This window comes from Channa argus, chromosome 22 (genome assembly GCF_033026475.1).
Source record: "Channa argus isolate prfri chromosome 22, Channa argus male v1.0, whole genome shotgun sequence".
NCBI lineage: Eukaryota > Metazoa > Chordata > Actinopteri > Anabantiformes > Channidae > Channa > Channa argus.
The window spans coordinates 9286938-9314244 of NC_090218.1; the positions used below are offsets into that span (position 1 = coordinate 9286938).

The following is a 27307-nucleotide window of genomic DNA, read 5'->3' on the forward strand; positions in this document are numbered from 1 at the left end:
AACTAACATTTTCAACTTTCACTTTAAGACAAGAACATATAATTTACCTGAGAGCCAAAGCACACATGTATTAATATGTTCTATTAATAGAAAGATTTTACACTGGACTTACTGTATAGCTCTACCAGTTTACTTTGAATTTAAAATGAGTATTGAAAACCTGAAATCTGAGCTGACTGTCGACCCTGTTTGCTGTACATATGTATTCTTTAATTTAATTCCCACATTAATTCACTTATTGAAGTGTGAATGTTTGCCTGAGCTCTACCTCTTTTAAAAAAAAAAAAAGATATAATAGAGTCAGATCTCACACACCTCATTAAATGTGATAAACTTGGACAATGGACAAAAAAAAGAAAAAAAAAAGGGAAAAAACACTGTGTTGTAAAATGTGTGTGTGAGTTGCATCATTGCCAAAATTAAGGCACTATGGTGTTTGTGTGTGTGTGTGTGTGTGTGTGTGTGTGTGTGTGTGTGTGTGTGTGTGTGTGTGTGTGTGTGTGTGTGTGTGTGTGTGTGTGTGTGTGTGTGTGTCGCTCTAGTGTGGGCTAAGCTTTAGTCCACTTCTGTCAGGCCACAGGGTCTTCTGAATTCTTGTCCTCGTTCATGGAACCACTTGTTTGACACTGAAAAACAGAAAAAACAATGAACACCAGTAACAGAAGAGCAAAGTAAAAGTCTGCATCACCTGGGCTGCACCACAAATAAACAACCATTAACTTCCATTACTGACATGGTGGAGGTGATGTCAACAATAACATTTAAAAACATTTGATAATACTGGAACATACGGGAAGGATTAGGGCCACTGTAAAAAATAATAAATAAAAATAAGTAGAGAGAGAGCGAAAGAGAAAGAGAGATAGAGATACGTCTTACTTTTCCCAGAAATTGTTTGTATAAGATGACTTTAATTTCCAAATTCAGAGAAAAGACAAAATTCTGAGAAAAATAGTCAGAACTTAATGTTTTTACAGTGTCCAGGATCATATACAGAGGTTTACAGTACTTAAATGTGTCAACTTACCCCATTTACTTCCTACTAAGACAGGACAGGCTGCATGCCTGGTCCTATAGTCTCCTTCACCGCTCCTGAACAGATTGTACCAGAACACTGCTGTTCCCTGTTGAGAAATTACAGTAATGTAATGACTCATTTTATTCTCCATTTCCAACAATAGGGAAACAAGTCGAACGCTCGACACACAATGAAGCAAATGCTGAAGAAAACACCTGAAGCACAAGTGGCTTTAGGCTGACAGGACTTTACTGCAATATTACATTATCTGAGGACAGGGGGGAGGACAACAGGACATGGGAAAACCTTAACGCTGGCTATGACTGACGAGTGACAGGAACATACACACTTGATATAAAAGTCCATCATAACATTAAAATATCCAGGTGGTGGTAATATTGTAGCTGATCAGTGTGTATTAAAGTTCCATTGGAAACTCTTTACATGAGAGTTTAAGAAGTCTGCAAGTCTTTCTAACACTTCTAGTAATTGTTTACCGCTATTCTCCTTTACTATTCTCCTATTCTTCCCAAAATTAGTCTGATTTAATAAACATAAGATACATAAAGTAAAAACTTCCATATACGTTTGAGGAGGGAAACAATAAAAATAATAAAATAAAACAAAACTGTCGTCACCTTTCTAGGCCAGATTGCTGCTCCAAAGTCTGGAAACACCGTGGCACCTCCTGCCTCCACGTCGCTCATCTGAGAAAAAACATCAAACTGGTTGGAAAATGTCTGTTTTGTACTTAAAGAGTACACATGGGTATTCGACGATCCTTAAAGTATAACTTTTTCACTTTTTAAATGCACATCTGCATTTTGGCAAAACATGCATGTAGGGCATCAGACAAACATTATGTTGCTATCAATATATACAAACCCTGTTTCCAGAAAAGTGACATCGTGTAAAATGCAAGTAAAATGAGAATGCAATGATTTTTGGCTTGTGTGCCTTTATTTTATAGTCGACTGCATAGTATATATAGAGAGAGCGGTATGACATGCAGGTTTCATCTGATACAGAATGTGGTTTGGCATTGTTTTCCCAAAGATAACATAATCTGGATGGCAGCATATCTTGCACCAAAACCTATAACACATATATCCTTTAGCATTAATGGAGGCTTCACAGGTGTCCAAGTTACTCATGCTGTGTGCATTCGTACAACCAGACACCGACTGCTGAACTGTCACCTGATAACAATTCACATGATGTTTTTCCTCTTTAGCAGAGACGTATGCAATAGAAGGCAGCCTCATTACTCAAACTTGTTTAATATGGTTGTTTGTTAGAACCTAGATTAGCGGATGCATCTTTTCAGAGGTGAGCCAATGCCGTGATTTCCAGTACACAACCTGTAGTATGTTTATAATGCAGTGCTGCCTGAGAGCCCAGAGAGCAAAGCCAGTCAAAACACAGGTTACTAAGCCGAGGTGGGATGTTCCACAAAGTTTTTTTTTAAGAAAAACACAATATTTCCAGTCTTTTGCTGCAGCTGTCACAACTTTTTGAAACCTGTTATTGGCATCGAATTAAAAAGAAGCACATATTTTTTTAAAAAGCATTGAGATTTCTCAGTTCGAACATTTTATGTTTTCTTGTCATATTTACAACAGAAAGAACTACATTCTCTTATTGTTTGCATTTTACAAAATATCCCAACATTTGTGAATATGGCATTAATATTTTACTTAGTAATGCAGATGTAATAATACAGCAAATAATATTTTACATTTAGTCATTTATTTTAACGATGTATGTAATGTATTTCCATACTAATAAATGTTAACTGAGAAATGTGAGATATGTGTCATTTCATTAAAGAAATACACATGTTTTGATGAGTAGCATGTTCATGTTTGTGCAAATGAGGGAAACACATTACAAGTAATGATTCTAAGAAGGTTGGTAAGTGTAGTACAGCTATGGAGAACAACCAATGGAAAAAAAAAGAAAAAAAAGAGAAAACACTGTCTTTAAACTAACCAACAGTTAAATGGTCGCTTATGCAGCACTTTTATCCAAAGCACTTTACAGTTGTTCCACATGCCCATCCATCACTTAGACGTGATCTGCTGTACCCTGAGTCAAAAACATCTGTTGAGCTGAACTTTTTTTTTTAAACCAAAATGTGCATTGTATTGTCACTTTGTGGGGTGTTTTTCTTGTTTACATGTTTCATTATAAAATAAAACACTCTGGGTAATTATAGTCTGTTTTGATATACAAAAAGAAAGGGCTTAATCTTTTTGGTAATATTTACTGCTTCCTGACAACAATTTTCCTGCATGAACGGAAGGTTTCATCATCTTCTCTCCCTATACACGATTACATCCTGTTCATATCTAGTGTTCAATTTACACTTATTCAGAGAAGTATTATCATATACAGTACCTTATATCAATAATGTAATATACATGATGAAAGTGTATACTACAGGTAAATACTACAGGAAAATGCCATTCAGCTACACACCTCATTAAAATAACGAGTAAAAATGAGGATCAGCTTCTAAATCAGCCTGTTAATGATGATGGCCAACAAAACTCTCCACAATATGTACTAGAACTGATTGACAGACAAACTTAATTCTTAGATATTTGCCACAAAAGTGTCCGAGTCATCCAGGGATTTTTTCCCGAGCACCAATGCCAATGAGCAGATCTTTGTGAAAGTCAATCAATCCAAGTCCAAGATTGAACCAGAGCTTATGCTTATGCCCATGAAGCTCAAACAAAAGAAGAATGGGGAGATCAGGTTACAGCCGCCAGCAACCTTCAAACAACGACGACTGGATGCACGTACTTACGTAGTTCAAAAAGGTTGCCACACGATTTCCCGTGCCTAATCTTTTGAAAGCATCGGCTTCATCTTTCTATAAAGATAAAATTCAAAAGTGAAACTACATGACGCAAACACTCCCACACAAATGTACTTACATAGTTAAGGAAGGTAGCAAGTCTATTTCCATCGACCTTGAGGTTGCTGTCAAAAGGACGCTGCAACAGATGTTCATATCGTTTAACCCAACAACACAAACACTCACATTAGGAGCCCGCCGCTAAGGGCACTAATACACTCACATCTACTAAATCTAAATGATTAAGTGTCAGAAGAAAAACTGAATTACAACAAAATAACATCTTTCATCTGTTGAAATAACAGCTCTGAACGCACATAAAAAGGGAAATATGACATGGAGCAGTTTGGTTTGCACTGAAAATGTTTCCATAATTAAAGAAAAGCAATAGAAAATATACAAATGCACAAAAAAATACAAAAATAATTTGTGTAGATTCTTAGTCCGAAGTGAAGCAAAGAATGTAAGATTAGATTAGAAATTTAGGGATGGTGGCCAGATATAACAGAGGGAGGCATAGCTGTCTTAATATTTCCTCATGCTAAATAAAAATAGAAGTAGTAACTGCTTTGCAGAACAATATTGAGTGTCAAACCCCCAGAGAAAATCCAGGGGGTATTTTTAGACAGCAAAACCCTCCCCTCACTTAACACATTACTGGTCTCACCATGTTAACTGTTGGGGGATGTGGGCGCTATCTTGTGAGGACTCCACTGCCTTTTTGTTGGTAAGCTGGAGTTCGTGTTCCGACTTTCTGTCATGAGTCTGAAAAAGTCAGTGTTTCTGCCATAATAATACGTCAGTGGACGAGTGCTGCCTTACAACTTTACCCAAATTAGAAGATCTTGCATGGAGCTACTGGAAAACCGTTTATTGATTTATAGTTTTTCCACTGATTGTTGTTGCAATTTAGTTTATCCTTGTTGGGTCCCTTTTCTTTTCCTTTATTTTTTCTTCATCTCTTCCCATCTCCATCAAATGTGAAATGTGAATTATAAAAACTTATTAGTCAAACACAATGCAAGTAACTGGCAGACACGAGTATAAAGACCACACAAGATTACAAGGTAGCGCCTGCAACCCCCAACAGTTAACACAACATGCCGTACTGTATTATTTTCTAAAGTGAAAAATATGCCAAGTCAGTTAAATTTTCACACCCTTTTGACTTACCCTCGAGAAGTCAAAATGTGGTTCGTACTGTCCTCCAACTCCATAGTTAGCAACCTGGTCAGTCATTGACAGATGTACGTTAAAAAAAGAGAAGTTAATTGTACTGCCAAATTACAATATATCTAGACACATTATTCATATGGTGAATAATGAATATTATTATTTGGACAGCTATAGACTAAACTGACGACTGTTCTGTGGCACAAAATGTTGGTGCAGAAAATGTTTAGTGTGTTTACTGTCCACAACATTTTATCCCTTCAAATGGCTTCTGTAAACATGAAATTGCAGAATACTGTATCTTATCTTTATATTCTGTCATTTCTTTATCTTGTGGTGTTTTTGTCAAAAGCAGCATTTCAAAACACATTTTCATGTCTTTTTGTCCAATGATGTACATTGTGGTCTTAAAAAATGTGTAAAATGTTTGTTTCAGGCCAAATTTAAAAAGTCACCATCATTTTTTAAAAATGATGGTGACTTTTTAAATGTAATGTAATCTGAAGTATTTCTGTCTTACTATCTGTCTTTGTTTACCTGTAGTAACTCTGCAGTGTCAACTGTAAGGCCTGTAAGGTCTTCCATTCTCTGATTAACCCTTGCAATGACAGTGTCGTCCATTCCATCCAACCATGCACTGAAAAATAACAACACGTTTTCTAGAAACATGTGGATGCGTGAAAACACAAGAAGAATTACAGTACAGCATGAAGAGTCAACTTCCTGATCTTTAATGCTTTTTGACAGAAAAATAAAGATTTGTAAAAATAAAAATCTTCTTTTCCTTTCAGCTGTTCCCTTTCAGGAGTCGCCACAGCGAATCATCTGCCTCCATCTAACCCTCTTCCTCTAGACCTCCTGCCTGGCAGCTCCAACCTCAGCATCCTTCTACCGATATATTCAGTTTCTCCTCTGAACATGTCCAAACCACTTCAATCTGGCCTCTCTGACTTTATCTCCAACACATCTAACATGAGCTGTCCCTCTGATGTCCTCATTCCTGATCCTGTCCATCCTCGTCACTTCCAAAGAGCCGATCCTTGATGCAGACCCACCTCCACCTTGAACTCCTCTGTCCCACCTGCAGCTCACCTCACCGCAGTCTTACAACTCTCATACATGTCCGGCACCACTCTAACATACTTCTCTGCCACTCCAGACGTCCTCATACAATACCACAGCTCCTCTCTCGGCACCCTGTCATAAGCTTTCTCTAAATCTACGAAGACACAATGCAACTCCCTATGACCTTTGGGGAGGGTTGTAGCCTCACCAGTATATAATACAACCCATTTTAGAGTTGGCATTAACCTAAAGCCAAATCTTCAAAATGCACACTCCACTACACACCTAGCCAATGAACAAGTCTCTGAGTATTAAGTGCTTAGACTGAACTTGTAATAATAAAAACTGATAAGGATTTGTCTGTGTTAACCACAGCAGTACCCATGGACCCTGTCTCCTGCATGAGTTACCTTTTTGATACTCTGTAGTTGGCTGTGGTCAGGACACCTGTTTTGGGATCACGGACAGTGGCTCTTGCCAGCTACAAAAACAAACACACACACACACACACACACCAATAAAGATTAATTAATTAACTACATTTTTGACATTTGTGCTTTGCCACATAAATATCTTCATCATATGAAGACATTACATGACATTACACATAACATGAATATAATATCTGTCCTAGTGATGTGAGTGATTAAGTTTTAAATACCCAAGTTTTTCAGAACTTTCACTACACTTTTTGAAGCGAATCCACAAGCCAAACATACATTTTGCCCATGTAAAGCATCTGACAAATCCCGCTTACAAAATTATTGCATGTTCTGATAATTGTTACAAATGTTAGAGCAAAGTGTGGCATTTATAAATTGCTTTTCGTCTCACATTGGGTTTCGCCAGCTCCTTAATTTTCTCTATCTCCTCGCTTGAGAGGAAATCCAGGTAGCGTACGATGTGGGGGCTGTCCCACTCATCCTCCTCCTTAACAGGCTTCAGCAGAAGACGAGGGTTCCTCTTGCCATCCCGGTAGCGACAGAACAAACGACTGCGCCTCGCTTCATTCTGGTAAGGTGTAAGATAAACACACAATTAAATGTGAACTGCTAATTGGTTGCTTCCTAGTCCACCCATTTTAATTTATACTTGTGTATCAATTGGAGGTATCACGTTGGTACCATGTAGCTGTATAAGATGTTTTAACAAATTAGGAGAAAAGGAGGAACTCGAATCTGGTTTGTTTTGAATGCTCCCTTTGCTGCCAAAATCCAAAATTTACAAGATGAGGTACCAAGACTTGCCAAAAAGCTCCAAAAGACTCACATAGAAACACCAACATTTCTAATCCACATCTTAAGACCCATTAGCACTTGGAAGTTTGTGTCTGTATTGTGTGTTAGTGCAGTTTTCAAATATGCAATTCATTGGCTTTTTTGACTGAATTAACTTTACTGTTATAATCTTCATTTGTATGTATGCACTGAATGCTTGTTATGTGTTTTCAGGTCTACCCTGCAAAAAAAGAGAGCTGAAATTTCCAGCTTAAACCAATCTTAAATAACTACTTAGATGGAGAACATCCGAAATTAAACAAATAACCCCTAACATCACAACAACATCCTCAGACCAACCAACAGTAACTGAAAAACATCTGTGACAGCAGAAGTTTGAGAAACAAACCAGACACAAAGTCTGTAATTTTTTATAATTAACTAAAGTAAAACATTACCAGCACTGTGAATGTTTAGTCTCTACAGGTAATGCAAGCTTAGCATTTATGTGTTTGTGTCAGAAGTGTGGGGGCATAGAGTAAATTTAGTCTCACCATTTGGATCCCCTCTCCTCTGCAAAGGGCCTCGTAGGACTCTCGCTCTGGGAGATGATCTTTAGGTCTCATGTAGGTCCCCAGCTGGATGGGCTCCTCAGAGGCAGGCTGGTAAGCCTGGTTCTCCTCCTTGAGCTGCTTTGACAGTAACCGCTCAAAATACCGGAGGTTTCCTCCCGCCCTCTGGTGGCTGGGGTCTGTCAGTACAAGAAAAAGAAAGTCCATCATGAGTGGCTCAGGGCTGAATGGACTGGAGCAGAAGAAATACTGCAGCTTTGTCTAAATGACGACTATGGTTTCCAATTTACTTCATATTAATCGCTACTACATTTACCTGTAATTATTAGTTAACCTTCCAATGAATGAAAAAAAAAAACCATCATCAGCTTATAAAGTATGTTTTGATAACAAATTTAACTTAGTCTATTTAAATTAGTTCCACATAGTCCAAAATACAACATTGGTGCTTCTTATATGTTAACACATCAGCAACAATGATCCAACAGTATAATATAACACTGACAATGGTTATTGTGTGTGGAGATACTAGATACTAGCACAGGAATATTATTATAGTGTGTTATAATATTGATAGTTTGCCTTAAATAAATTGAATATTGAATCTGAATACTTCTTCCAGCAAAGAGTTGGATAAAAGCAAGTGTTTTCGAGAAATACTCTGAATGAACTGCAAGGTCATTTGTATGTAGGAGCACTGCAGCTTCGTGTGCCAATATAACAGTAACAGCGTGTACTGAGGTCAGTTATTGTGGTTGGAAGAAAATGTGCAGTTATAATAATTTTACTGGAAGCCATTAAACTCCACAAAAACACATTGAAACAAAACAAATTATCATGTCTCCTCTTGTGCAGCTGATGTACTTATGTGAATGATAGATGTTCAGTATGACTACTGTCTCACACTAACCTCCTAGAGTAACCCATCAATCACCCTGCCTAATAGATTTACCTGAAAAGACAGACATGCAACAAAGGCCCACAGTTAGAGTCTGCAGTATATAGCATGCACTGCCAATGATTCAGCTACATTGTGTTAATACAAATTAACACACCGTATCCTGATTATTATATCCAGGCAACCATTGAAGTGAAAATATGACAAACTGTGGTGTTTTACAGTAGATATTGTAGAGTAATGCAGTGATAGCTTCTTTGTCTCGGTTTTTCATGCATTCTCGGTACGAGTTTTAAAAGACAACTTACTGCTTAATCTACTGCGCTGGATTTTCTACAGGTTCAGACTCTGTATTTTAAACTTCACTACATTTATCCAATGGGTAGCACAATGAGAGTCTCCAACATCTGCTCTACCTCATTTCACTTGACACGTAAAGCAGCATACCACTGTGCTAAAAAAGATGTCCTCCAGCTGTCATCACAGCCCTTAATACAGTGACTAAAATAACAGTTTGCAACCACCAACCCTCACTTCAGATGAACTACACCCTTTAGCTCTGGCGCACACACCACTGCAGTGAGAGATGGAGGTGGACTGCAGTGATTAGTAAAACAGCAAGAGGACAACCCATCAATTACCCTACAGTAGAAGAGTGAGGGTGTATTGGTCAACTAACTGGTGTACGTGCATGTAATGGGAGCAGGAACACTGCTGCTCCCTAATTATATGTTACAGATGCTATTTTAGTTTCTTAAAAACTGATCATAAAAGACCTCATCCGTCATTTATAGTTACAAAATGGTCAAAGCTCAAGCTGTGATAAATGATCGTCAGTAGTTCACACACACAGTGTCCTTGTCTCAGACCGCTTACCAATAGCCACCAGTCGGCGTGTCAGCTCAATGGCTCGAGGCAGGTCTCCCATCTGGTACACAGAATAACTGAGGTAGTCCAAAATGTCCACTTTGGAAACCACCGCTTCCTCTCCAGCATCCAGCTGCTTCAAGGACTGCTGCATCCACAGCACAGCATGATAATAATCTGCATCGTTATAGGCCGTCTTCCCCATGTCAAAGCAGTCATCCACTGTCAGTATGGCATGGTTGTGCACACCTAGGGAAGGATACACTGAAATTAGACTTATATGTTCTCTTCATTACATGATCACTAATTTCACAACATTGTGTATTTTAGTTTTTAGCAAATTGGTTTTGCTTAATAAACAAAGTCAGGCTTTTTACTGTACTTTGGTGTCACTAATGCAAACCTGCTACCATGTTTTAAGTTTCTATTTAACTGAACATCTGCGAACACTCCCTGGTTACCTGGCAGCTTTCCTCTGGAAAAAGCTTCAGAATCCAGTTGATATGTGTCCTGAAGACGCATCAGCGCCTTGGCTGCACCAGTCTCATCCTCCTGATCTGGGAAGTACTGTCTGTGCATGGACATGTTGGAAATGAACCCTGCAGAAAATGGGATGGTTACGTAATTAATCACCAAATTAACCAAAGAAAGAAACAGCAGAATGTTCAACTTTGCAATGATCCAGCCACCCAAAGCTGATAAACAGTTTATAAGACAGTATAGAGTCATGGAATTTAATATCAATGCCTATAAAATAATAACTAACCATATTATAATCTAAAAATATTATAATAATATTATAATAACTAATTAAAGATATAACTATGTAAAGATATAATATGTACTGTACGATATATGACTGGAAAGGGTAAAAAGAAAAAAAAAAAAAAGCTCTTTTTACTGATATAACCAGTGAAAGATGGTAAAGAAAAGTTAATGGATAAAGAAAAGAAAATGCTCTGATGTGAGTAGAAGTACAAGTTTTAAATCATATCTAAACACAGTGTGTCAACTATCTGCAGTACTTCCAGCCTTCTGAGTCATAGCCACGTATGCAAAAATCACTTGTGTAACACACTCATGTTTATCTGCCTCACACAGATATGAGAAACACAAATACATTTTCATGTCCAAACACACACACGCCAAGATGAGGAACAGCTGCAGCTACATGATGACAACAGCCTCTGTTCTCTCTCTTCCTGTCTGTCTCATAGTATCTGAGTAGAACAGCAGGACAGACATTTGCACTCTGCAGTAGAATCTTTAATTACTCTGCCCTGGTATTCTTTTGTGACGCTGACCACTCGCTCTCTGCACATGCTGAGATACGCCCCACAGAAAAAGTGGTGGCTGCTGCCCTTCAGTCACATTATGCAATGGGAAGAGAGATTTAAAAACCAAGGCTTCTTTACCGTCGGAGGGGTTCTGAAGCACCAGGCTCTCCAGTTCGGACCACTCTGTGTTGAGTCTCTTCATTAGTTTGTAGGCGTTTACTGGGTGGGCAAGGTAGCCCTCTGGGTCAGACGTGGATGCTCTTGTCAGCGCATCCAGTTTCGTGGCCCAGCTAACAGACGGACAGAAAAAGTTACATTAAGGAGAAAAAAGCTGATATATACACTGAAGAACCAGAAGACTAAAGTTGTATTACATCCAAATAAAAGGTACTATACAAGTGGAACAAGGGTGCTACACCTCTTTATGAGAAAAACTTCCATGGTTTTACACTCAATTGTTGCAGTACTCTTTACATTAACAAATCCCCGTGTTCAGTGTTGATAGAGCAGGCTTAAACGTTTGATGTATTTTGGCAGTATTGTTAAATGTTATTGAAACAAACATTACTAATATTCATACTATGGATCAGTAACACTGAGATGATTTTAATACCTCAGACAAAACAGAAGGATGATTTTTTTTTGCCCCTTTTACCATTAGAACCCTGGTATCCCTGTTTTACCTCAAAGCACAAAAGAGATGAAGTTATGATTCTTTTTTGAGCCTGATTTTCATTTAATTTGAATTTGCCAGATGTGTCTCTGTATGTGATATTTTTCCTCCTAAAAATGAGCAATACTAGAGCTACTATGGAACAAAGTATGACCCCTGTCTCATATATAATAGATACACTGTGGGACAGCCCATCAAACTATGCAAGTATGCTAAAATAAAGTACAAGTACCTAACAACTACAACAATAAACGATAAATAAGAGTTATAGAGCCATATTGGCTACAATTAACCAAGCCTATGTAAAAGAATGTACCTTTTGACTGCAGCAAGCTTGGACTCCTCTGCTTTTATATACTCCCTCAGAGACTGAACCAGCTCCTTTTCTGTGTAGATCAGGTCTGTCATTTGCCCTGCAGGGACAAACACGGACAGGGTGCGGGGCTCATTTCTCATGCTAACACGTTTAATGTGCAAGTTTATTATTTGCAAGGAAAAAAATCGCAGTTTCTTGATTTAAAGCTTTATTAACCAACATTCTTTAAAAAAATATCCTCACATAGAATTGCTAGTACTGTCTAAGAACATCTATGAGATATTAAAACTTATATTAATACCTATAAAATGTATCTCTGGAGCCACTGTTTGCCTCACACTTACCGGGGAGGAGGGTAAAGGGAAACACTTGGCTAAAACCAGCATAGCTGACCGGCCAAGTGCAGTAGATCAATATTGTTTTTAGTGGGTGTTAACTGACAGGATGGAGCTTGTTTGATCTAAAGTCTATGGTACTGTATACTTTAGTTATTTGTGAGTCTGTGATCCTTGTCCCACTTGTCAGATTAAGAGAGTTGAATGCACAATTAGAATATACAATGTATATAAAGTGTTGCAAGGTTCTAATTCTCTTGTTTCTTCTCAAGTGCAGAGGAGATATTGCAACTTCACCTGTAGAAAACAAGCTGAACGTGTTTCAGCACAGCAAATAAAAAAAAAACCTTTTCTTTTCTTCAGACATCTGCAAAAAAGTAATACCGGGACCACTAAGTAATTCAGGGCACCTTAAATGAACTTAAATTTTACGGCCCTGCTGTCCACATCCACCATTTAAAAGCTTTTTTAAAATATCAAACACACACACAAACACACATTCCTGAGCTAAAACAGAAAATGTATTTAAATCGTGCAAAGTACAGCCATGCTGACAGAATTTTTATGTTTTTGCAGCCAAAAATGCAAAGATTAGATTTAGAATAACAAAGTACAGAAATGCATTAAAAACCAAACAGTGTTAAGCTCCATTTGTAAGGTCAGACACTGATGTTGGACGAGAAGGCCTGGCTAACAGTCTTCGCTCTAATTCATCACAAAGCTGTTCTATCGGGTTGAGGTCAGGACTCTGTGCAGGCCAGTCAAGTTCTTCCACACCAAACTCACTCATCCATGTCTTTATGGACCTTGCTTTGTGCGCCTGAATTCATTTATTTGGATGGGTGAGCGAATACTTTAATTATTGCTTTTCTTAAGATACAATAACCGCATTTAGTTAAAGAAAGGACTTAATGGATTCTTAACATAAAAGAGTGCCTGCACACCCATGTGTGCTTTTAAGATGGACTGCAGCTTAAACACATTTACTGTAGTTGTCAAAGCAAATTCAGGGTTTCTTCTCTTTGCACTGCAGAGTTACTGCATAATTGGAATAAGAGAGTCCCACAAGTCAAGTTTGATGTGTCATTATGAATTTTGTGGCAAACTGATTTAAGAAACTTCCTCATTTGACAAAATGAAAGCAGACAAACGGTAAACTGCAGTTAGAAAAAGGAGAAAAACCACACACAAAGGGTTTTTAACTTGCCTATGGAGGTAAAGACTTCTGCCTGTGTGATCCAGGAGCAGCAGCAGAAGAGCAGAGCCCAGGTGGCGAAAGACATGGAATTTCTCATGTTGTCGCTTTCAGTGACCTGAAAAGACAAAAACAATCACATCAGGCTACGCAATACTTGTGCAGTGTTTTCATGTCCTGAATACTGTGCCCATCCATAGCTGACATTATGCTGGCCTTTCAGATTGGCTACTGAAGGATGACAAACAGAATTTCAATGACAAAATTGTGCTTTTTATTCTTAAACCACACATAAAAACAAACGTGCAGTTTTCATTGCCCTTAGTCCACAGTTTATAAATCCATGCTGTGGTTCTGTTCTGAATTAGTCCAACATTATTCACAGTTTCCAGTGTGTGTGTCTTATAAATGAGTCACTGATGTCTACATAGAGGCATGTTGTCATAGTAGCCTCGATGCCCAGTTCTCATTGGGAAAGAATAATTATTGGACAGTGTGGAAAAAGAAAAATTAAGTTCTGTAATTAAGCATTCTGTATCTACAATGCAACACAATTCCAATTTTCAGGCTCAGCTGTGAAGGTCAGCTGCAGTTATTAGGTTCATTTTCCTTCTCGTTCTTTCAATGTGGTCACCAGATGCTTTAATGAAACGTGTTTATGACTCATGCAAATGGCTAAATGAGGCTCAGTGCTCATTGTAATTGAATCACCAACCAGAGCTTGCACTGCAGAAGGTTAAATCGTTGGTGTACAGAACACTTAAGTCAATTTAGCTTAAAGTACAGTATACAGTTTCAATATGGCAGATGGCCATATAAAGCTAATTGTTTCTAGGTTTAAGATTTACTCTTTAGCGAAATAACGTAATTTTGGCAAAAGGAACACGAGTTGTGTGGTCCTCAAAGGACAGGTCTGAAGCTGAGAAAGAACTAAACAATAAAATTCTTTGGCAGATATTCGCTTTTTCTAAGTCCAACTTTGAGTCCTGCTTTGTGATTTTAGATGGAAAGTCACCCTGCAACACTTGCTCATCTTGGATTTTGTTTAATTGTGCTTTATCCCTTCTCTCCTCAGTAATAACTGCTTACTGTTGCCTGTGGTCGAAGATGTAAAGTGGGAAAGTTCCGCCTTAATTGTTAGTGTGGTAATAACTGCTCCAGGTGAAAAATAAATCATTTCACTTATACTGTACGTGACACCAGCAGACAAAATGCAAGTCAACTTTCTACTGGTGACAGGAACATATAGTTTGGCCTTTGAGAAACCGTGAGACTAAATGAATGTCAAAAAGCAGCGAACAGCAGCACGTGTCTGCCAGTGACAGATGTCCAGTGGATCCTTTGTAACTTCCTTGGAAAACAAATAGTTAGGATTTGGTTTATTTGTGACAAATGGACCCTTTAATGAAGCAAACATGCAGGCCACCTTCACCACATGGTGTTAGCCAACAGGAGGTACTGCTGGTAAAGTACTGTGAAATGGCTTTAAAAACCATACAAATCTCTGTGACTTTCAATTCAACTGTCCAGTAGTAAGCGGTTCTGAAAGACTCTACACCAACACGTTTTAAATAAGCATCTGATGAATGTTAAGGAGGAAGAGAAGAAATCAGGAAACCTCGCACGCATTTTTAGCAACAATGCTTCTGTTACTAATTATGTTCGTGGAAAGAAAGTTGTTGACTCTGAGTTTTAGTGATTATAGTTATTTTGCGCCACATTTGTGTCTGCAAATATAGGTCAGTGGCTGCATATAAAACATTTTACAACATGACTGGACTGAGATGCACAGAGCACCACATACTTGGTTTGACTTTTTGGCTTAGGAGTAGAAGCCTCTTATCAGTGTTCTCAGCCCAGAAGAGTCATGTCTTCGTGCTGGAGAGCTGGAGAGCTGTTCTAACTTGTTGCCAGTTGCAAGCTGCAGGCTTTACAAAATGTGGAAATAAAGAATGTTACATTTAAAATCAAAATAATCTTTGAATATACTGAAAAACGTATTTTTATGGATTGTGTTACGTTTTATGAAAACCGTGCCTGATGCACAAAATACAAAATCTTGCAAATTTTGATGAATTAAAAAAATACAAATTGGAACAAGCTTCTATCCATCCATCTATTATCTCATCCGCTTATAGTGTAGAGATTTGGGGGGGGGGGAGCCTACCCAGCTGTCACTTGGCAATAAGATGAGTACACACAGTCAGAGGGGCAGAGACACACAGCTGCAGGCAAATCCATCATGTCTTTGGACTGTGGGAGAAAGCCGTACTGCTGCCCGCTACATGACATCTTGACTGGAAATACTAAGTGCATGGTTATCCATGCCTGATAGTTGTAGTGATTTGTCTTGAGTGTTCGTGCAGCATGTCTTGACCTGAACCATGATAGCACCAAGAGTGCCAAAGTACTACCAAAGTACTGCTAAAGTACTGTCAAAGTACTGCCAAAGTTATTTGTGTTGACCAAAATGAACAACAACAACAAAAAAAGTTGTTTTCAAGCGTCAGTTCCATTTTTTTGGACTTTTTTTTGGGACTGATTTTTCCCTTGACCTATTTTTTGTTGACTGTGCACAAAAACCACTGAAAAAGAAAAGAGCACACTACATGTTAGTGTTCTTCAGGCTGTAAAATCGAAAGGAGCTATTGTTTGCTTCAAAAGCTTTATAAATAAGCTTCTATATCAGCAGGGCAGAGCCCCCAGGATGTAAACTAACACGTGATTTCAGTTTACTTGATGAGAAGCAGCCCAGATAACTAGTACCTTGGCTTTAATTAAACTAAGCTAAACTACAAATAAACAGAGCAAATATTTGTCCTTGTAATTTACAGCCTGTGTGCTTGCTCAGCCTAAACAGTGTAGCTTGTAGTTGCAGGCTGTAGCACCCATGTCACATTCCTGGAAATAGGCCTGTTACATTTATTACCCAAGCTTCCTTAGTCATGACCCTTGTCTGGAATTTCTAGCAAATGTAGTGAACCACACCAAGGAGAGAACAGAGCAGGACAGGTGTCTTTTTATTTTAGTCTCTCCTTGAAAAATAGGACATGAGGACAAATCATCATCTGTCTGCAAAATCAATGTCAGTGCAGGTCAATGAACAAACTGACTTACAGTTCTCTCTTTTGGTAAAATATGCCTGAACTGCACAATAACAACAATCCGTGATCTCTGCTCCTTTCTAGCCAACTATTGGATTTTTCCAGACTATTGTGTGTCCAAGATAGAGAAAGAAAGAGAGAGAGACAGAGAGATAAAGAACCAAAGAAACAATCTCTTTCCAAGGTCTACAACAGGCCGGGGATTTCTCAGTAACATTTACTGAGAGAGAAAAATCCCCAACATCTGTATTTTACTTGTTCTTATGTTCTTGTGGATGTAACTTGATTTAAAAAACATCCACAGAGAAAACCTGGCTGGTTCGAGCAGCAGCTGTGTTCTGTCACACAAGTACCAAATGGGAAAGTTCAGAAAGTACATCTTGTTTTGAGTTTTGAGGGAAATCAGATTAGATTGAGATGAGAGAACAACAACCATTTCTCAAAACAAAACATTAAAATGGATGTTTCTCATCTCTGCTTTTGCCTCACAGTTTGAAAAATCTAATGTCACAAGAAATGCAAACGATAGCACAGCCAAAAATCAAAAAGTACTGAGGCTGAACCGTTGCCAAGACAACTGAAGCAGTTAAACTAAAGCTCCAAAAGGCCTATCTAAAAACAAAAATGTAGAAATTGTAACAATGTATTTCACAAAATAAACTATCAAGAGAATTTATTTAACCTGTAAGATGTGAGAAGGTGAAGAAAAACAAGATTGAACAGGAAAAGGATGAAGAAAGACTGATCTGCAGGCCACGACCCTCACTGCAAAATTCATTGGAATTAAAGTGATAATATATTGACAGAAAAATGATGTGTCTGTTTAGGAGTGGTTCCCACAGCAAAAGATGGAACAATTTGACTCAGAGAGCTGACAAGGCCAGATGCTTCATTGCAAAGGCTGGGAACATCCCGCTTGGTGGTTTTTGTTGCTTGCAGAATTATCATGCCAGTTCACAATGAGTGTGGATTAATTTTCAGCAGTGAAGACCAAATTCCAGCATTTTGATAAAACTAGTAAGGAGTGAGAAAGCAGTCATCTGCAATATGAACAGAGTTGCATACCAAAAAGTCTTCATAAGAGAGGCGGTGCTTGCCAACTCATTGCACACCCTCAAGACCAAACTGTGAACGGGGATGTGCAACAAACCGTTCATATAAAAATATATATTAATTTCCACCTGAAGCTAAGCAGTAAACAGATCTGCCACTCATCCTCCACATGCCATCATAAACAAAATTCAGATATACATCCTCATGCAAATCCACGTGTGCAGAGTGACACTGTACATGCATGTTACATTACACAGTCTGTGTGCATGTGCAGTATTAACAGGAAGGGAACATGCTCAGACACTCACATACTGTCAGTCTCCAAGATTTAACACTCTACAAGAAACAATCTCGAATTCAAACATGAAACTAGTTGCTGTTGCTCAATATTTAGAGTATGAGTATCCATCTCTACTAAACTATAATTATACAACTTACAGTTAGTTCAAACATTTTGCTGACACATTAGTAGAGTGTAATTTATTATCAGACAATTTAAAAGATCTCTGCACAGTGAACAAACTCAAACGTTTGCTTTGATTTTCACTTCTGCTTTATGTGAGTAAAGAACATAAGTTCAAAGCACTTTCACAACTTCACAAAGCCAGCTAACAAATGGAAACACTCTTCATGGCATTTTAGTATGTCCTAACCCAGAAGTAAGCAGCACAGAGTTCCAACAGAGTTTAGCCAAGCTTATAAACTAGACAGTATTAGGAAGGAAGAATGATCTGACTATGTCAATGCAATGGGGAAAAAAAAAGAGACTTCTGGTGGCCATGTGAGGTTAACCTTGGGCCAAATATGTTTCAGATGCTATTAGTTATGCTGCCATGTTGCTATTAAAAACAAGGAACAACCTTTTGCACGTGGCAGCTAGAGGAGTCATCTTTTTGTTGCTGATACGACACAGTCAGTATTAACAAAGTTGCCTCTCTTTCACACTACATATTAACAGAAAGTGACAAAGAGGTTTACATAAGCATGGACCTGAGAACAAACACTTGCTCAGCCTTGAACACACCACATCCACAAACATTTGGGGTTATGTAAAAACAGAAGGTTCATAAAATAATGTTTAATAAGAAAAAAAAAGACAAATATTGTTCTAAATATAGATCACTCTGGGATCTAAATGGGCATTGTTTCAATACTTATAATAAAAGAACATCAGACTTGACACTGACTGCAGGAATAGAATGTAAAGATTAAAACATTAGACATAAGGGAAAGATCTGATGCATTATTGTATGTTGCAGGTGGATCAAACAAGGCATCAGCCTCTGTTGACAGAATAATGTTCATCACGCCTTTTGTTGCCTTACAATTACAAACAATCCAGCTGGTCCCATCTGCAACTGCTACCATTGTGTTAAATATAAATCACTGCAGGGCAGAAGGCATCTAGGGCCCACATTCAACTCTTTACTGTGGGGCATTGTGCACTTTAGGCCACGGGTCACAAAGCCCATGTCTTTTTTCTTTTGTCAGTGAACTAACCCTTAAAACCTGATGAGCAACATTAACCATAATGCTTTTTTTGTTAAAGGGTCCTAGGAGTGCAGGACCCAATCCCAGTCTATATTGGTTGAGAGGTGGGTACATGCTGTATAGATCATCTGTCCATAGGCCAAACATTAGAACAAACAACCATTCATGCTCACATTCACACCTACAGGCAATTCAGAGTCAACAGTGACCTACAGTAACATACGTGTATGTGGAGTGTGGGAGGAAACCCACACAAGAACGAGGAGAACACACAAACTCCACCAGAAAAAGGTCTCAGCCAGCCGAAATAGAACATGTGAAGAAGACAGAGTTTGCTCAAGAAAATTGTGTGAATGTAGGAATTAAATGATTTTTCCAAAGTTTTCTGATATTTTAAAAAAACAAATTTTTCAGAAAAAAAAATTAAATAAAATCAGAAAATTCAGAAAAATATCTTTCAAGCATATGTGAGCATTTTCATTGTTTTCTGATATTTCACAGATCAAATTAATCATGGAAAAAATAAATCAGCAGGCCAGACAATAAAAGGAAATAATTATTAGTTGCAGATCTGAGATGAATTACTCGGCAAGAACTTTGTCTAACTGAATTTCCAGACATCTGGAGGTGAATGATGAGCAAGTCTTCATGCAAGTCTTTTACAAGGAATAGTGAAAATAATTGGTACACTAACCCATGAGAATAAGAAACAAGACACTTTTGAAATATTAATATCTGAATCTTACATCTATGACGCTGAGATGAGGGAAAATAAAAAAAACATATTTTCCTTATTGGTACGTATAATCCTGATTTTACACACTTTAATAGATATCTCCCTGTCAGGTTTTTTTTTTTTATTTGCTAACGTTGAAAAGTTTAAATAAAGTTAAATCACGTGTTTTCCTTTTAAACCAACTTTGCTCTTGCTAAAATTGATATTGGCAGCAGCACAACTGACAGGCTTTTGCTTTGCAGAGCCTCCGTCTGCAGTTCGTCCGCTCAGCATCTGGACAGTAGTCGTCCCAGTGACGTCAGGGGCAGAGCAACTTCTAGAAACGAGCAGCCGTTCGGCTCGTTGCGCCCGGTTCATGTCTTGTGGTCTGGGACTGAGCGCAACATGTGCAGGGGTTTCAACTTAGTGGACCAAAGTCCTGCATTGTTCGTCACGTTATGTCTTTTAAAGTGTGTGTAACACGCCGTGTCCTGTCCGAGATGCTCTGCCACAACAAAGTTCGCGCCCAGTTTCCAAACTTTGTCCCAGTGTCGCTGTTAAACATTGCGGCCCCGCTGCCTCGCTGGGGCTTCGTGTTACAATGGAACGTTAGGCTCTCAAACATGACAGAAATAAACGCGGACATCGACTAATAACTCTTGGCTACTTCACCCTCTAGGCACCACAAAGCTCCGGCGTCCGCTGTCTCCCCCTTGGTGAAAAACCTGTTGGATCCAGTTGTTGACAACCATCCCAACATGTTCGGGAGACACGAGCTCAGCGATTCAGCCACTACCACTGATGTGAAGAAGGGTTTCTGGGGCTAAGCTGACACCATATTTCATGTTTCCTTACCTTATTCGGTTGGGATCCGAAGCTGAACCTCACGCTTTGATATGCGGACGTGATATCACTTGGCACATTGAGGGTCTGGAGCAGGACAGAGGGGTTTTAGTCGCTGCCACGTACAGAACCTCCTGGAGGCTTTACCGTAATAGACGTAGGAGATGCGCGGGGGGCATTCCTCGTTTTCTTTATTGTGTTGCCTTCAGGTTCACCTCCTACACTCCGTTTCTTTATATTGCACATTGGACTTTTTGTATAAAGAACGTGTTGAGAAAATTGGGTCTTGTAATATATTAGACTGAAAATAAAGTTGTAGAATGTAGACCAACTGTCGCCTGTGTCTTTGTCTTCAAGGGGGTGATTTGGTTCTCACTCAGATACTACACAAAATCAATGGCTTTCGGTTTGCCCCTTCAGGGGCCGACACAGCCAAACGTGTTCCGCACGTCTATTTGGCAGCGTATTTACACTGGATGCCCCCTCGCATTTTTATCTGGGCTCGGGACCAAGGTTGCCTTTGGTGGCTGGGCGGGGCTACATTTCGTGGGGTGGGATTCAAGCCTACGGCCTTCTGCATCCCAAGCACTGACCCACTGATCAGATATTACACAAGAATGATTAGAATTCATACCGACCTTGAGGATTGTCCACATAGGCCAACCTACCCAAATTCTATAATACCCAAATATTGAAACATATCTAGAGTTCAGCTAAGAAAAATCAAAATACAGGTGTTCCTCGAATTGCTTCCGCTGGTGCCTTCAGGGAACACATTCTGAATGTTGATTTGACATGTGTTTTTATGCCCTTGGTAGCTGGCTGGGGCCACCTGGTGGAATGGGATTTGAACCCGTGGCCTTCTGCATCTAACGCCAATGCTCTACCCCTGAGCCACCATAAAAAAAAGAAAATTTTGATCCATTGTAGTCCTCACTACAAACACAAAAAGGACAACAGAAGACAAATTTCAGGACAACAATGAAAATGTTTGAAAAACGACAACCAGCATCCATCCATACATCCATTATGTGTCACCGGTTGTCCTTTACAGGTCATGGGGGGCTGGAGCCTATCCCAGCTGTCATCGGGTGAGAGGAGGGGTACACCCTCATTAGTCTATCTCAGGGCCACAGAGAGACATATTTTAGAGCAATTTTAGATTCACCAACTAACCTAGCATGCATGTTTTTGGACTGTGGCAGAAAACCCTCGCATGCACAGGGAGAACATGCAAACTCCACACAGAAAGCCCACAACCAGCTGTGGCGCAAACCACAGCCTTCTAGCTGTGAGGCGGCTGCGCTGACCACTCCATCACCATATCGCCCTGACAACCAGAAATAACACAAAATCTTTTAACAAATGGGAGTACTTTTAAAAGTAATGTTTTCATAATACTTATACGTGAGTATTGTTTTTAACAGTACTTTTACACTGGTGTGTTGCTATTTCTATAACATCTAACTCCTGCTATCACGTGGTGAAGTCTGAAATTAAGGCTACAAATATACACATACTATACTTTACAACCCAAGGGTGGTGCCTTGGTGGTACGTGCTTCACATGTCAGGATGCAAGTAATGCTGTAGGGTAAAACCAAAGAGATACAGCAGTTGTAGTCTAGAGTAGACAATAATCATCTACACCCATATTTCAGTTGTGTTTTAAAGAAAAATGTTACTTATTTAAAAGTAAAACAAATACTGGACAGAGAAGCCCAACCAACAGCCACTGTTGTTTCAACACCAAAAGATAATAATGCAAAAAAGCTGATGAAGTTGAAGTGACCACTAATCAAAGCTTCACACGCAGGTTTCATTATGTTTTACTACTTGCAAAAATGTAGGTTGTTTGTAGGGTGTTGGTTAACGTCATGGAATGCAAACATTATCACCTAAACTTTTCAATCTTTTAGAGTAATTACGGTAACGTAATCCATGCAACCCGTCACGTTCACAGTGGATGTGGGTTCCCAGGGCTTGTTCACCGCATGGACTGAACATAATCGGTAAAAAAATAAATAAATAAAAAAACCCACAATGCTTCATGGCTTTTCAAATAACTGCTGACCTGGAAGCGTGTCTTCCTCTGTCTTTCCTGTACCTGACTCTTATGTTACATATGTGCAAATTGGACAGAAATGGGCCGAAATGGGACTTTTGATACCCCGTTTAGCGTCATAGGGAGGCACCCTGCTTTGAATGAGCAACATCAGATGCGCTCCACACTCCCACGTGAGTTGGAGGCTGTGGTACATATGATGAAACCCTGGAAGTGATTGCAGTGCACATTTTCATCACGGGGGATTTTCAATGGAAAACATGAACATCAACAGCTTTCTGAAAAAATGAAGATCAGTGAGAGATTTTTATTTCAGTATTACGGAAAACATTAATTAATTAAAGCTGCCAGTGTGCACCAGTACAAGAATAACTCATCCACTCCATCACTAATCTTGATGTTGATGTGCATCAACGACTATTAATTACAATAAGTTAAAAAAAAATGCATGTTAATCTCATTCTATTCTGTGTTTGCATCTGCCTACACGTATAAAATATAAAGTAAAAGCCTTTTTTCTACACTTTATGCTCAATTCTTCTCTTACACTTACATTTAGCAGACGGTTTTATCCAAAGCGACTTACAAGTGAGGTACAAGGCAGCAAGAATCTAAGTCAAGGAGAAGAAAACATCAAAGCAAAGTCCTATCAGAGAAGTGTCCACATTTCACGAGATGCAAGTGCGAGAAAGAGCAGAAAGTTGTTGTTTTTTTGTTTTTGTTTTTTTTAAGTGCATACTCTGATCTCCATAATTGCATAATTAACTCATTACTACTAACTACGAGTGGAGACAAGTTGTATTTAATAAAAAAGAGCAGCCAGTGCTCATATGTTATATGGAAGTGTGTCTCAGTTTTTTCGGGGTTTGCTTCTCCTGCTATGAAATACAGTTCCGTGCTCCGCCTTAAACAACGTCAGGACAAAAGTCCACACACCCCATTTGCCAGTTCCTGTCTTTTATTGTATTCAAATATCTAAGCAGCATTGTCTTTAATCAAATCATTTTTCTATGGTACTTTGATGATATTTTATGTCTTTGATGACCTTCCATGTAAGGTTTCACACACACACAAAAAAAACGCTGCAGTATTCACTAATGTCCACTAAGTGTCAGCAGTGATCGATGGATAAAGGCAAACGTCATCTCTACATTTTTCATTACCTATGTCAATGAAGCAGTTTGTGCCAAGATGCTCGGTGATGACCACACAATCTTCATTGATTAATCCTGATAAATGTGACTTTTCACTCTGACTGTGCCCTGACGTGGTTGAACATCCCTTCTTCTACTCCCACTAACTATTACAGGTTTTCCCCACAAACCCTTTAGTTTTGTTTGTGATGTTTAATTTGTTCTTCAGTCTTCACAGTGAGACACTACTGGCTGTGTATGAAAACATTTTTCATTGACTGGGTGTGGGTTCAATCATATTTGATGCATCACGGTACACAGTAGTGACCTAAAGGGGCTGTGAGATAAACCGGAGGGGTCTGAAGTTGCTGAACAGAGAAGAGAAGAAAAATATTTCTGCACCATGAGCCAAATGATTTCATTTTCTTTAAATATCAGATTTTTTTCAAGACTATTTTACTTTTACTGCTTTTTTAAACCACTTGTTGCATGGTTGTCACAGGGGGTTTGGGACTCATGGGATTTTAGGAGAGGCCAATGCCTATTACAGATGTTCATGGCTGTTGACTTCTCGCTGGCTGAGAAGTTGAATTATTCCTTTGCCCAATTTGAGGTGGATTCACTGGAGGTAGCCACACTACATCCACTAGCTCACTGCAGCTATATTCCCAAGGTGGATGAGCACTAGAGCAGATTGCAAAGTGGTCCTCACCACCACCCAGAAGATTATCAGCTGCCCTCTTCCCCCTTTGGAAGAGTGATACAGTACCAGCTACTTCAGGACAGCGCAGGACATTCTCAGGGACCCCTGTCATCGTGGTCACTCCCGCTTGAAAACTGCTGTCCTCGAGCATTGTGCAGTACTGTGCAATACCTGGCAGCAGCAATGTCTTGTGTAGTTGGTACATGTTGTTTTTAAGTTTCCTTAGATTTATTTATTTTAGTCTTTTTTATTTTATCTGGCACCTAAGGATTGCATTTAAATTTCATTGATCAATGACAATAAAAGGACTTTATTCTATTTCATGAATTGTTCAAATGTAAAAGTACTGTTCATACTTCGGCCAGCAGGTGTCACTCTTTGCTAATGTCACGCATCTCACTGCAATAATTTATAGAACTTTAAATATAAACACTCTTTCTGTTCAATTCCCTATGAAATACAAATGAAAACGCTCATCTCTTTGCTTGCAGCTAATTTGTACCCACCTTTCCCACAATAATGCAGAATAATAAATCCTATCATAAATCTGGCCTTGTTTACACAAAAGGGCGTTTCTGCTCTTAGCTAAACACGAAGGTATTTTGCTTGCAGTGATGTCAAAGTTGAGGAATAACAACCAACCATCAGGTAAATTTCACACCTGAGCATATTTAATAATTAGATATCGACAACTGAAAATGTAGTAAAGAAACAGTAAGCCAAAGTAGAGGAATGTCTGATGCATGGCGGCAATTTTTGGGAATGTGGCGTCAGGGGGGAAAACATGTTGTGTGACCACGTCTAGAATCAGTAGCATCATGTTTAGAAGTGTTGAATGATGACAAAATACAAACAGAAAACCAACCTTCCACCCATTCATTTCCTTCAGCTCAGATTAAGGTTTTCCAGATGTTACAAGCTCCTCCGCACGTGAAGGCTCATGCTCCACTTAGCTCAGGCCGGTTGAGTCGCGGAGAAAGGGGACGAGGTCAGGGATAATTTAGCGAGGACACACAGAAGGACAGTGTAGTACATGTGCATTTGAGTTGTTACTTTCTGCTGTGCGAGCCTGAGTGATTTAATGTGAACACACGCAGAGCAAGTTTTGGGTTTCAGTCACTTTAATCAAAGCTCGGGGGGCGTGGAGGGGGGTTCATCAGGGACTCTGGCCTTTCTGCCATTTATTCCACCCTGCGTGGGAGTTAAAACAACACAGTAAGACACAGAGAAAACGATTCACTGTATGTGTGCGTCTGGTTCAGTGACTCCTACCAGGTAACAAGGCAGCAGCAAGAAAAAGACATTAAAAGCACAAAGAGGGATCATGAAGTCTGCTGTGTGAGAAAAGACATTTCCATGAGCGTGTTTTCTCCGATTTTGTGTAAAGACCCAGCTTTTTGTTACACACTAAAATTCCTTTACTTCATATAAAGCATTAACACTTTAGTAAAGCACAGGTGGCACATTACATTGTTATGTGTGTGTGTTTGTGTGTGAGAGTGTGTTCCGTGTGACTCCAAACTGGCAGCAGAAGTTGGGGATTACGTTGCACAAACCGTCTGTCAGCACGGCAAAATGAACCCCCTCAGGACAGAAGAGACAAAGTGTTGCTCGCAGCACGCTGATGTCAAAGGCCATTTGGAAAGAGTCCCCCACATTTGTTTTAGGGAGCTCGGAGTGTTTGACACTAGTTACCTTAATAAGTCACAGGAATGACTGGAGTGATATTGACAACTTAACTGACGCCATGTGAATCCATCTATTAGCTATTCCCACTCATCATGCTAAGGGTCACGGGAGGTTGATCTGGGTCAGAGTCAAAGGTCACATTCAAGGCTACATTCTCACTTTTGTGCCATGAATTTAGAGTCTGCAGTTCATTTAACATGCACCTTTTGTTGTGTGTCTTTGAAAGCCAAGCTTCCCAGGACGAGGATGATAAAAACAAAAACAACAAGCCTTTCACTAATTTAAAAAAAAAGAAAAGCTCAGAATTGAATTAGGCCTATAAAACATAAAGTAACAATGACAGATTCCATATTAAATCACAGAACATTTGGAAAGTTTGAAGTAGCCTCAGCAGTGGGAAACAAAAGAACACTAGTAGACTTGGGAAGATAATCTGGAAAAGATCAGGAACCCCACTAAAGATACATTACTTATCATAAGTTTGTTATAACCAACCACAACTGTCCAAACTATTATTGCTGATGTTTTATGAATCAGCAGTGATTAGGGTCTGCCAGGCACACACAGGAGAGAGAGCAGAGGGCACATGGGCCGGAACCTCTGAGGTTCTTGTCTGAAAGAGCAGAAGCTAAACACTAAAGGACCAAAATATGGACAAAAACTTACCCAAAACAAAATGTCCAAAATAAACACAAGGCAGAAACAAAATGTCCAAAAGGAGACGTAGGTTGGAGGATCCTTCCCTCCTATTCCTAATCACTTGGAACAAGTGCTTAACAGAGCAACTCTAATAAACCTTTGCGGCTGTCATTTATTTTGACTGCCTGTATAATTCTGTGTACAGTACATGTTCTTTTACAAGGTTTTTTACAAGGTTGCACAATCATGCAAGCGCAGGTCTGTTTGTGACTGATTGTGTGGAAGTGGATGTTTGCACACACCGCATTTGACTAAAGGTTGCTGTCAGTGAACCATTAACTACCCATTCAACCTGTCAGTCAGTTAGGACTTCACCAATATTGACACAGTGTTTTCTGGTG

The 27307-nt window shown here is 39.1% G+C and overlaps 1 protein-coding gene across 5 annotated transcripts; it reads right to left on the reverse strand.

Annotated features, from left to right (window-relative positions):
- Window positions 1–432: 432 nt before the first annotated feature.
- LOC137107926 (prolyl 4-hydroxylase subunit alpha-2-like) lies at window positions 433–27088 on the reverse strand. 5 transcript variants are annotated; one of them, XM_067492086.1, is made up of 15 exons: window positions 26934–27088; window positions 13485–13590; window positions 11943–12039; window positions 11092–11243; window positions 10138–10275; window positions 9686–9925; window positions 7894–8090; window positions 6957–7133; window positions 6533–6603; window positions 5595–5694; window positions 5058–5111; window positions 3834–3899; window positions 1657–1725; window positions 1028–1124; window positions 433–626 (listed from the first exon to the last, which is right to left on the reverse strand). In XM_067492086.1, the coding sequence occupies exons 2-15, from the start codon at window positions 13570–13572 to the stop codon at window positions 556–558; spliced, it is 1617 nt and encodes a 538-aa protein (XP_067348187.1). In that variant the 5' UTR covers window positions 13573–13590; window positions 26934–27088; the 3' UTR covers window positions 433–555. The 5 variants fall into 5 exon arrangements, 4 of the variants coding, with proteins under 4 accessions (XP_067348187.1, XP_067348189.1, XP_067348186.1 ...); XM_067492088.1 differs by lacking the exons at window positions 3834–3899; window positions 26934–27088 and adding exons at window positions 3964–4023; window positions 20691–20895; XM_067492085.1 differs by lacking the exon at window positions 26934–27088 and adding an exon at window positions 20691–20890.
- Window positions 27089–27307: the final 219 nt, after the last annotated feature.